The sequence below is a fragment of the Solea solea genome, chromosome 20, assembly GCF_958295425.1.
Source record: "Solea solea chromosome 20, fSolSol10.1, whole genome shotgun sequence".
Classification (NCBI taxonomy): domain Eukaryota; kingdom Metazoa; phylum Chordata; class Actinopteri; order Pleuronectiformes; family Soleidae; genus Solea; species Solea solea.
Window position 1 is genome coordinate 3723864 of NC_081153.1, and position 12561 is coordinate 3736424.

Below are 12561 nucleotides of genomic sequence, written 5' to 3' on the forward strand. Positions count from 1 at the left end.
GGTACTCCAAGAGAAAGCTGCTTCACCACAAACACCACCAGACTCTGTTTTATATCCTCCTTCGTCCACTTCACAACACAATATCGTGGAAACACGGGCCGAACTGCTCCCGAGGAGGACTCTCGACAACATCCACGCCAATGGCAGAACTGTGAAAGCGAACAAACCCAGGTAAGAATGAACCAGATACACCTGTTTTTGAACATAGCAACATCAAAGCTAACCCGTTAAGTGCGTTAACATGACAACTACATCAATGTAAGCGAATTTCTCACACTTTACCGAGCTTCTTCCTCTTTATATGTTATTTTATTTCGTGGTGAATGCTTTCGTGCTTTATATCAGGTATCTGTCTATGTTCAGTTTCTCCAGGCACGTAAACGCCACATACCCACCCAAAACAGGAAACTCTTAACATTCCTTCAGAATAAAAGCAGTGAGCGTATTTAAATGGCATGCTTTTAATTTGAAGAATTCTCAAAGGTTACAGCTGTACATTTTCGTTAGCGTCACACGCACGCACACAAATACGCCGTATCTGTGCGCACAACACACTTTATCTGTCAAAGTTGTAATGTATCTGCGGGAAGTCACAGGTAAGCAAATGACTGCACGTAGTTTATGTGATATTTACTGCTGAAAACAAACGACTTGTGTGGGTCTTGTCTCAGCATGGCAGGGGGCTGAGGATGTAGCTCCAGTTAGCCAACAGAGAAGCTAGCTCCCAGGTAACAACAAACTTAACATTTAACCCTAACCAGACTCATTGATTCTGATTAAAACCTATGCAAATTTGATTGCTCTTGTCATGCTAAGTTTTTTGGTTACATTTCATTAATTAATTCAAAGGGCACAGTGCTCAGTTAAAACATAATTAATATCACACTATTTGCATATATAGCATAGTTACCTCATATCTGCAGTAACTTGGCAGGTTTAAAAAATAAAAAACGAAAATCACCGGCACATTTCTCAAGCTTTACCCGGATTTTCTAAGGTTTAGTAAAAGAAAATGCGCGTGAAGTTGTGTAACCGTGAATATTGGGAGTTGGTTCATCAAGATATGCTGTAGGTGACGTCACGTTTACTGCAACGATTTTTTTCTTAAACGATTAATCGTCATTGTAATGATTTGTTTGGCATATGGAGCAAAGAAACCAGTATGTGTATGTATGTATGTACGTATGTATGTATATATATATGTGTGTACATATGTATGTATATATATGTGTGTACATATGTATGTATATGTGTGTGTGTACATATGTATGTATATATGTGTGTAAATATGTGTGTATATGTGTATATGTGTATATATGTATATATGTGTGTATGTGTATATATATATATATATATATATATATATATGTGTTTGTGTATATATGTGTGTGTATATATGTATATATATGTGTGTGTATATATTTATGTATATGTGTGTGTGTGTATATATGTATGTATATATGTTTGTGTATATATATGTATATGTATGTGTATGTATGTATATATATATGTATGTATATATACATATATGTGTATGTATATATATATATGTATGTATATATATATATGTATGTGTATATATATATACAAGAAATAGTATAGCACAATCTATTATAAAAAGGTATTCTGGTGGAACATACATAATTTACTAGGTGTGACCCTTTAACGTTTTATGTACAACACTGAGAACAACACTTTAGCGCCATAACAACTGTGCAATGTCTGTCTCAAAGGCAAAGAGAAGACTGGAGCTGGAAGTTGGTGAAGCCCAGGATGGTAGCAAGACTGGCAAAATCAAAAGCCCTGCAACAGATGGCCTCTCTGTCGAATAAGCAGAAAAGTAAGACCTTGTGCCAATGTGCCAGTGCTTGTGGGAAACACAAGCGATAGAATCAACCATTAACAAGCATGTGCTTCCACGAAACTGAGACAGTGTTGTAACCAAGGGGTTCCCAATGGCTATGACCACAAGCACCAGACAGTAGCAGTTGTCATATTTCTGACTGACCACCAGTGGAGAAGATGCTACAGAGCTGAAACTATCTACCAATAAGGTTTTTGCCCAATTTGAACACATTCGAGGTGATTGGGAACCTCTAGTATAATAATAGTGACAAATATGGTGATGTAAATACTGTACTGTGCCAAAGCCTTAGACCAACATTAGATGTATTGTTTTAGCACCATACAGTGTGATACTTTTATCAATCACCTTATTGGAATACACCCAGAAAATATAGTAAACATGAATGCAGTTTGAAAATAACAACTTTTTCAGAAAGAAATAACGGCTTCTACAGGTGAAATATCTGCTTCAGCATTACGTACACATCCTGTATAAGTTTAACTGAGAGTTTTGACAGACATAACAACAACAGAAGGTCTTAAAATAAGTAATAATACATTAATCCCCACCCATTTTTCCCCAATCCTATAACAGGCTCTCACGTGATCGCTAAGACACGTCTTGACACCTCGCTCGGTCTTCTGACTAAGAGGTTTACAGAGCTGCTGCGAGCCTCCTCTGATGGCGTTTTGGACTTGAATGCAGTCGCCCTTGAGCTCAATACCGCTAAGAGGCGCCTCTATGATATCACCAATGTCCTCGAGGGGATCCAACTCATCAAAAAGAAGTCCAAAAACAACATTGAATGGTTGTAAGTATGAGTGGATGTTGCAGATAGTTCAGTGTATTTATGTGAAGGAGGTTCTTCTGCAGTACATGTGCACACTGAATGCCATGTCATGTATCGCTGAGAATGATTTCATGCTGAGTGTGTGTACACAGGGGTGGTTCATTGGATCTGGGAGAGCTCAGGAAGCAAGAGAAGACACTGGACGACCTGATCCAAAGCTGCACGGAGCAGATTCACCAGATGTTTGAGGACCAGCAGATTCAGAGATATCCTTCATCCAATTCACCTTCATTTCATTCTGTGTTTATGGAACAGACGTTGCTGGAGTGTCACTAACTGTGTGGTGGGAGCTTTTTATTAATAGTTGACCTTCAGCAGGAATGATGATTTTAGTCATGGATTTTGTCCCCGTCACTTTACATATCGTCCTTGACAATCAGGAAAACATTTGTCTACTTGACACATGAGGATGTTCAAAGGATCCCCTCCCTGAAAGAGCAGACGGTGATTGTCATCAAAGCCCCTGTAGGGACAAAACTGGAGGTCCCACATCCACAGGAGGTATATTTCTCCACATACAATCGGTTAACAAAAGTTTGTTTTTCCTCAGCTCTCTCCCTCCCTCCGTCCCTCCGTCCGTCCGTCCGTCTGTCTGTGTGGAGGATAAAGCATGACTATACACTAAATTCAGCAAAGTTCCTGATTAGAATCACCCTACAAGCTGGAAGTCCACTGTTTATATGCTGTCTGTGCTTCTGTCTGCTGCTCAAATACTGTGTCAGGACATCGCTTTCTACTCCCTTTGTGTGCAGAGCTTCCAGGTCCACCTCAAAAGCACCCATGGTCCCATTGATGCGTTCATCGTGGTCTCCCAGGAAGGCACAAACACGTCTGCGAGCGACGTCCCCTCGCCCCCCCCTCAGATGTCTTCCAAAGGTCAGTCTTACACGCACTTGAGAGCCCATTGAGTGTTTCAAACACTGGCTGCTGGGGCAGGATTGTCAAGAAAATGTCTGCACTTCAGTTGCTGCTTCCAGAGAAATACTCTTTATTAACCACCAGGTGATATTTTGGGCCAAAACCAAAGCCATTCTTTAGTCTGAAGTAGGCCTGTTGGGCCTGAAACATAAAAAGTTGTTTTCTCTGGAAGCAGCTGGTGTGCAGACAGAATTTGCGACTTATCTCAAATAGGTTACTCATGCAAAAGGGGGCTGCTTATTAACTGCCACAGAAACGATGAGCTTTTACCCTCACAGGGAAAAACATGACATGAGATGGAAGTTAAACAATCCAATAATCCTTAGTAATCCATCCCTGTGCCAGGCCTTGTTTTAAAGTTAGTTGAAATATCAAGGGTATAAGTCGAAAAAAAGGAGACCAGTGCCTTAATCCGATAAACTAAAGGAACTATAACTGCAGAAGCACAAGATAAAGACACCAAGTTGTCTTTCTGAGATAATGTATTGACCTCTAACCCACTTTTTTCTGGTGTCACAGTGTTAATTTTAAACCGTAATCACTCATCTTTTTTTGTTTTCTGCCCCCTTGTCTCCTTATCCACACCCCCCCGTTATCTTTCCAGATGATGCAAACAGTACTTCCAAAATCAAACGGTCACCACACTCATCGCCGGTTACCGTTACCCCCACCTCCACCTCCCTCACCCCCCTCCACCCCCCCTCTGGAGATCAACAGAGTGGTGGTGTCACAGTCACTTCGCCCCTGACCGTGTCTCGTGATGGGCAGCAATACGTCCTGAGCCTGGAGGAGAATGAGGGCATCACTGACCTCTTCTCCTCCTCTGTTGACCTGCAGTCTATGCCTGTGGATATGATCAATATCTAAACAGGGTTTCCATCATTTTGAAATGCAATGAACATAAGCAAGAGACACAGGGATTTAAAATAAAGGAACAAAGAAGTGAGGCTGTAACCCTGAATCGTTACACTGGAGCATGAAACAAATACCGGGATAGATCTTCTTTTGCATTCGGTCCCAAAGGAATGGAATATAGTTCTGAAGGAACTGAGGAAGATTCTGACATTTCATTTGCTTTCTACTCAAAGTCCAACGTCACCTCTTGGCTGCTTGTGTTGGACTTTTGGCAAAAAATGTACAATAAGCAGATGGTGTTTGTGCACATTACAGCTGTAAGTTCATAAATTCTGATTTGTTACTGGTTTTAATTTCCCTCGTCACTCAACCACTGAGGATTAATAACACAGATTACATTTTGTCGCTCGTCACCTGGCACTGACATGGAAATAACCTACATGCCTCTGCGTTGCGTCCACTAATTGGGATGAAGGGCTCCGTTGTTCTGTCGTCATACCTCAGGGTATGAAGGGTATCTGCAGGTTCAATGTATCTCATCTCACACACTGATCCTAAGTCGAAACATTTGAATACCTCACAGCGTCGGCATCGTTTTCTACAGAACTGATACCTCAGTGTGTCTCAATAATAGGATTGGTTTGGGGTCTGCTGTTTATATTACACACAGAAAGTGAATTTGGTGGTGGATCAGTCGTCTCATGTTTCACAGTGGGGGGGGGGGGGGTCTGAAGGTGTGGGAAGTTTTTTGCGCTTGAGCTGATTTTGGGAAAGTTGAACAATGCTGTTGTTCGGCAGTGCTCGTCAGTTTCTCGACGTTTCCAGTTGACGCCTTCGTGTGACACTTTTTGTGTTGGTCTGTTCCGTCTGTCGCTCGAGAGAAGTGCATCATAGCTCAGTCCACGTTTGACCTTTGACCCTGTAGTTTTCTCAGGGCTCTCGGATCTTGCAACGAGAAGTGCAATTTCATAACGGAGTCCTTTTGCAAAGGTTGGCGTGACACCTTAACACATTTCTGTTAGCAGTGGAGAGTCTTGCAGCGATGTGATATTCTGAGGCACTAATGCAGCCGCTCCATGACCTTTGATGCTTTTGAAAGGAACATTTTTAGTTTCTCTTTAGTCACCATTTAAGTTCAAATACTTGCTTAAATATGGAGATGTTTTTGTTGTTTAGACAAAAAAAATAATCAACCGATCATAAAATTGATCATCCGATGACTAGTGAATTCAAAGCTGGCTTCATCCTCTGCACTGTGGTGTTTTTAGCCTTGTATTTGGGCAGTGTTTTCAGAGAAGTGGACGTTGACTGTTGGTGGTGGGAGAACATTGGGATTAATGTGACCGTCATGACAGTTTTGGACATTCTGAACATTTGTTTACTCTGCACCAACTTTGTGCCTTATGAACTGTTTCACGTGACTCTCTGTTCTGATTAATGTGTGCTCACATGAGTCATTTATTCATTTAAGTCACCGGGAAATGTATATTTAAAAGTTACTCATAAAGACAATGATAGTTTCTTTTTCTTTTTTTTACAGTTTCTAATCACTGTGCAAAATTTTGAAGGACAAAATATTGTGAGCCTTAAAGAACAAAAAAGGTGTATTTTCCGCTCTGACGCAGAACCAATTCATTGTTGTTGAGATTGACCCCTTATCTTTTTTGAGATGCAGGGTTTTTTTGTCTGTGTGAAGCTGTTTGTGAACAATATATTAAAAATTTAATCAACTATATTTTGATAGGAGTTCCGTTCTTTCAGCCTCAGGATTAAACTGACTTTCAAAACGTGAATAGTTCATGTTAAAGAATAGCTTTTTAAAAAAAAAATGTCTTAAGGAGAGTGTTAACTTGCACTGACACAATTATTCACAGGCAGCAGCACACTAGGAATGCAGCTATTTATTCATTTCTAAAAAGTTTCTGTGAGTATTTTCCTGCCTTTTTTCCTCATATAACAAATAAATCATTTAAACTGAATTATTTTGGGTTTGGAAAAATGCTGATCGCCATTTTTCAGTATTTTCTACCATTTTATGCCACCTGTTCGAGGTGAGAAACACAGGGTTACCTCGCAATACGATACACGATTCATACACAATACCAGTAATATCACAATATGATACTGGCGATCAATGATTGCATTGCACGAGGACAGACAACGCTATCATCAAATTTAATATTTTGACACCACCTGTAGTCTCACTGGAACTGGAATCACAGTCATTTAATTGAAAACTCAAATAGATTATGATAAATGGCAAGGTTTTCATCAAACCTCCCACGTAACAGTTAATCATGCATCAACCGTCTGACATGATCTGACAGTACAGCTTGCTCTGTCGCTCCCCTTGGATCCCAAACTGCCTGTCGGGTTGTAGCAGTTGTCAGTTTCCTCTTCTCACCTGCCTGCATTCACTCTTTCTGCCGTGCAGCAGCAGCAGCAGCAGCAGCAGCAGCAGCAGCATTACATCACATCAGTAAAAAATGTTTCATTTTGAAATGGAGCTGACTCCTGTGGTGTTTCTATGGAGACACTAGGAGGCAGTGTGATCTCACTGAATCGTGACACACACACACTCACTCAAAGGCTTGTGCTGTTTTTGAAACTGTGACACAAGGTTAACCATATTTTTTTTATAGTTTTTACTTTTTTCTTCATGACCTCATCACCAGTCCACATTTTAAATGCTTAAAACTGTACAAAGGGACTTTTTTATGTCAGAATTTAATCCGGTGGGTATTAAAATTAATTAGACGCGAATGTTTTTACTGTCAGAAAAGTATTTTTTTGACCAACCGCATTTATTTTGTTACCACAGAGCGTGACCTCGGTCATTCATCATGACTTCATTCATGACTTCAGGCGCTGATGTGCTGCTATGACAGTTTTTCCCCGTGTCGTTCAAGTCGAGGTGCGACCGTCAATTCACGCTCCATTTGTTCTGGTAAAGTTTCAAGACGTGACAGATGTTTTGCCCACCTCTGAATTACAAGTTCAGGTCAGTCTATTGCATATATCGCTCATAGAGCTTCAAACAGACCTTATTAAACCTAACAGAGCCGAAAGTCTAACAGTGGGAACCGAGCTTTCAATCATAGGTCAGGGAAAACTGTGAACCCTTAAAGTGGTTTCAGACGTTTGGCCCTGGTGTGTTTATAAAATAAGGACCTCAGGAAATAACTTTTTTATTCAGGTTGATTGTCTGAATGACATCATACTAGTTCCCACACGAGGGGAACAGTTTGTTGTCGTTCAAAGGATTGCAGATGCTGAATAGAATCATTAATGATGTAGAAAGGAGAGGAAAAAACCTATATTCTTATATTTCACATGATAACGTAGTAAAAAAATAGACATTTAGATGTCATATACATGTGAATTATACATTATATATGGAAAATTGTTTGGAGAAACTTTCTTTTATCTCATTCAAGCCTTGAATCCGGCCGCCTCTGCCCCTGCCTCTCTTTGTCTGAGCCTCGGCATCTTAGAGAAAAACACATCAGTGCCCCCTCAACATGATGATGTAATCCGCTCGCAGCCTGCAGCGTCCAGACGCGTCCATAGATGGCAGTGTTGTACCTCAAAATCCCACTTTAAACCCTCTCAACCCTGCCCCCCCTCCTCCTAAACTGTGGCACACTCCTCTTGAGTTCACAGAGAGTCACTGGATCACTGCAATTATCGATTCATGTGTTTCTACTTGTTTTCTCTGTCCTCTGAAAAAACACAACAACAAAAAAACAAAAAAAAACTAAGTGAATATTGAATGGGGGTCACATTGAATTAGGCCTGACGTAAGCACCCTCACGTCTCGAGGGGGCGCCGTTAAAGATCGGCCAATATAGCTGTCAATCAGCCGATCAATTGGTCAGAGGAGTTTCATTTTTAAAGTGCTCTCTCCCCTGTCACTGAGGAGGTTTTAGTGCCAAACAAAGCGCACAAAGATTGCAAGGCTTAAAGGGTGAGAAGGGACCAAGTCACCACTTAAGACTCTGCTCTGCGGGGGACGGGTTTAGGGAGGTGACTCAGAGCAAGTGCAATCCACTTTGAGATCGTATGGTTGAAGGTCTCGTCCAGCTGTCTCCCGTCCCCGAAATAAAACGCCTGTTTCTGTGCGGCGCTCTCCTCAGTCAGACTGTTTTGACTGCTGTAACGACGCACCGAGGCAACGGGAGAATGAGAGGCAGAGAGAGAGAGAACAAAAATGAGAAAGGGTTAAAGATGGAGCATGAAAGAGAGAGAAGGAGAGAGAGTGTGTATACTACTCGTCAACCATTGGCCACCGCGAGCAGGCCGTAATTTTGCGTTGCAGCCTTCCAGCCAATCGGGTGCCTTTGTAATATTTTGGGTTTATGAATGAAATGAATAGTGAGAGAGAGAGAGAGATAGAGAGAGAGAGAGCAGGACAAGAGTAGTTTGATTCATCACCCGTTGCTCATTGTGTGAGTGTACGACGATGAAAGGTGTCTGCGGCGCTGTCTGACCACGGTGGCCTCTGGATAGATATAAAGACAGCGATCAACAGATGAGCGAGCCTCTATGTGCAGCATCACACCTGTTTTTTTACCAACACATAGAAGAAGAAGTAAATGCAGCATCTGTGGCCACATCAGCTCTGATGGCCTGGGATTCATTTCTCTCAGGTCTCTTGTCGTCTCGTACTATTTATTGATTGTGTTTCTAGTCTCATGGCGTGTTGCAGTATGGTACAGTGCGATGGTAAAGCCCGGCGTCAGACCTGCAACTTTTAACTGTACCTTGACTTGGTAGGCGGAGACATCCAGCAGCTCGGTTTGTCTCAACAAGACGTCAAACTTCGTATGAGAATAGACGGAGTGACACTTTTCCGTCACCCAATCAGCTGACTGTCGTGGGTCTAGCTCCACCCATACCGTGCCATACCATTACCATCTGGTACCCCAAAGAGAAGGGTACCGAAAAATGGTTGAGGCCAGATATTCCTAATGAAAATGCAAAAAAAAATACGTGCCGGACCCAACCGTTCCACTCGGTGGAAACACGTCATTAGTGGGTCAAGTGTGACATAATTAGTGACATAATTCTGTCACTAATTATGTCACTTGTTTGTTTGTTTGTTTGTGACAACAAATCAACAATCAAACAATACAATAGAGGGGAACGTGAAGCAGCAGCATAAATAACAACAACAAAACACAAACAAGAAAGAACAAGGCCACCATCAAGACAAGATTATTTCTAAAAACTAGATCAACTCGAGAGTTGTGTTTTTCATTAAGTGTTGTATGGATCATTAAACAACCCCTGGAACTCCATTGCTCCACATCTGGAAGCGTTGGATGTTTTGGTGTCTTCATGTAGAACAATTCCTGCTACTTTCTGTCCAAATATTATGTCCACTTAGCTTGTTGACCGATGAGACATGATGTGTAGTGTCATCACGTTTCATACAAACATACGAGGAGTCTGTTAGAACGTCTCGTCATCCTATTAATGTGCACATCCACATCCCGACAGAGCTGCTGTCCCGTCACTGTCTGTGACTGCATCTGCTGACGATGACATCATCCCTCACAAGCACAAACACACAGTTCCGGACAATACTTTAGTCATCTGTGAAGATAGAGGAGACTCAGTAATGGATGCTGGAGCAACGCAGAGCTGTGTCAGTCGGGCTTCTGGGTTTGAATGTTTCTTTTAGTACATTAAAGCTAAAATGGGGGTTCTTATGCTCTTAAGTTCTTATGACATTGTCCTTGTTGCTCTCCCTGCATGTGTCCTGGGTCGATTCCCCTGACCCCCTTCTTCTGTATAGGTTGTGACGCGTCCTTGGGCAACATAACTGAACTGGCTGTGTACAGTTGATGTATGTGTGAACTGCTGAGTGGCCTGTTAAGTGCTCCGAGGGGTCGATTTGACAACAAGTGCTGTAAATAAAGTCCATTTGCCGTGTAGCATTTCCATTAAGTTCACAGAGTTCGTTTAGAAGACGCACTCGTGCCATGTGATCCCGTCTCATGATTGTCTGCAGACGCCACTGAGGAAGGTTTGAGGAAACTGGATGATGTCATGCAGCTCATACTAAACCGTCGCATCTTCAGTTTTGAACGAGACGTATTTCCTTTCCAGAAAAAGAACAGTTGTTAGAATATTTTGTTGCCAGTGTTAATGTCCCATTTCACCATTTTTAATTTGCTGGTGTGAACGGGCCTCGAGACATGACGACAAACAGTCAAACACAAAAACAATAATACTATTTATGTATATAGAAATACAACATACTAGTCCCTTTCATTGGTCATGATGACATTTCTGGTTGTACAAGAATGTTTTCATTTTCTTCTCAAAGCACTTCTTCGTACTCACTCACACACTGTGTAGAGAAGTCGGGTCACATCAGGACAGTGTTTGTGGGTTTCTTTCCTTCTTAAACCTCAGTTCAGCACAAGTTATCTAAGGTTTGATGTCCACGTGTAGAAGTCTTGAGCTGTGTGTCTTCAGTGGGTGTCCCCGACTGAACTGAATCCTAGTTGGAAGTAACCAATGACTCTCTCTCTGAGAATATCAAAAGTAAGAAAGACTCTGCACAGCACTGCCCATTTAGTTGTCACATTATTTGCTATTTAAAGCTGCATGTTTGTCAGTGTAGCTGTGTTTTTGGATCTTGTGATGAGCCGAGAAAGTGATTTGTTTTATGGGAAGAGACGAGGCAAAATGGCCACATACAGTAGTGACAGTGAACAACAGGTTGCAGTGTGGCTAAAAGTGTTTATGGAAAGCTTTAGAAGTGGATTTTAATGCTTGGAAAGCGGTGGATTTTCAGCAGCTTGGGGACTGCTCGAGAAAAAGAATCTAAACTTGTATTCTGATGCCTCCAGAACTGCAGTTTTGGCTGCTACCATGGGAATCAGATGCATTACCTGCAACCAGGCTTCTATTGGATGATATCAGCTGTCAATCGCACTGGTGTAAAGCTCTCGGACAAGTTTGTCAAAATAACATTGGTGCAAAATCATCCAAAATCGCCAAAATGTGACCGTTCAATCCAAGATGGCAGCATTCCTGTTGGGTTTGGATCATGGTCATAATGTAATTTGTTTTTGTGTACCGATTTTTGTACATGTACGATAATTGAACTGTCCATGGCTCATTTATTGGCCCCTCCCACATCCAATTTTCGACACACATTCCCCCAAACCACTTTCAGACGTAAAGGTCTGATGCGGTCGAAAAAACCCATGAGTTTTGGAGCATGGCAAAGGTGTCAAAAACACGATTTATTTGGCGTAATAATAATAAAAATAATAACTAATAACACTTAGTGCACTCGGACCCTAAAAATTAGTGATTGAGACATTTACATCCTTGGGAAAGTGTTTACTGACATAAATCAGGTGAAATAGTAGGCTTGTTTTTCCATAAATGTTCCTATAAATTTAGTCCATAACACGTACTTCCTTAGGAAACTAGAAAACTTCTGAATTTCTAAATTCCTCAGGGCTTTCAAAACTGATCCACTGCGGCTCAAAGTGTGGCGATGTCATGCAGGCAGCGTTTGCAACTAGAAACAGAAACATTAGAATGAAATGTAAAGTTGCTGTGTTGAAATTATACAGAAAGTGCGTCAATTAAAATGTACACAACAAGATGCTCTTGACTAAAATCCATACTTGCTAATTCACTGCACCATGGACTGAGCGTTAGAGCATTAGAGGGGAATGGTTTTCCTCTGTCACATGGTCTTCAGGGGGTTGTCGGTGCAAAGATTTTAACCTCTGCACGGGAGACTCTGGCCTCAGAAGCGAGCCTCTGTCAGGGGTTAGCACACACATGTGTGCTGTGTACTAAAAAGCTGCTGCTGCTGCTTCAGAGCGGTGAATATATGGGGAATAGCAGCTCCAGATGATGTAGGAGTTTGGCTGCGTCCCATACAGCTGGGCCCTGGCTTTGGTGCATGTGGAGTGGCTGGAATGTAATGTCTACTTCCCTCTTGTTCTCTGGTTTGAGGTTTCTATTTTTCCTGTCTCTTGCGTCGGGGCCGTGCGCTGTGTGGTGTGGTGTGTTGTGGCGTGTGGGTGTGTAACGCTCTCAGCTGTTGTGATGACAG

The 12561-nt window shown here is 41.8% G+C and overlaps 1 protein-coding gene across 1 annotated transcript; it reads left to right on the forward strand.

Annotated features, from left to right (window-relative positions):
- The first annotated feature begins 93 nt into the window (after positions 1–93).
- On the forward strand, positions 94–6204 carry e2f3 (E2F transcription factor 3). The gene is made up of 7 exons (XM_058618931.1): positions 94–171; positions 1734–1840; positions 2441–2657; positions 2789–2902; positions 3083–3197; positions 3449–3572; positions 4219–6204. The coding sequence occupies exons 2-7, from the start codon at positions 1774–1776 to the stop codon at positions 4479–4481; spliced, it is 900 nt and encodes a 299-aa protein (XP_058474914.1). The 5' UTR covers positions 94–171; positions 1734–1773; the 3' UTR covers positions 4482–6204.
- The last annotated feature ends 6357 nt before the right edge of the window (positions 6205–12561 follow it).

Coding starts and splice junctions, on each gene's coding strand:
- e2f3 (XM_058618931.1), top strand. CDS start 1,774: ATGGTAGCAAGACTGGCAAAATCAAAAGCCCTGCAACAGATGGCCTCT. Junction 2,658..2,788: donor AAAAACAACATTGAATGGTT/GTAAGTATGAGT, acceptor GTGTGTACACAG/GGGTGGTTCATTGGATCTGG. Junction 2,903..3,082: donor GAGGACCAGCAGATTCAGAG/ATATCCTTCATC, acceptor AATCAGGAAAAC/ATTTGTCTACTTGACACATG.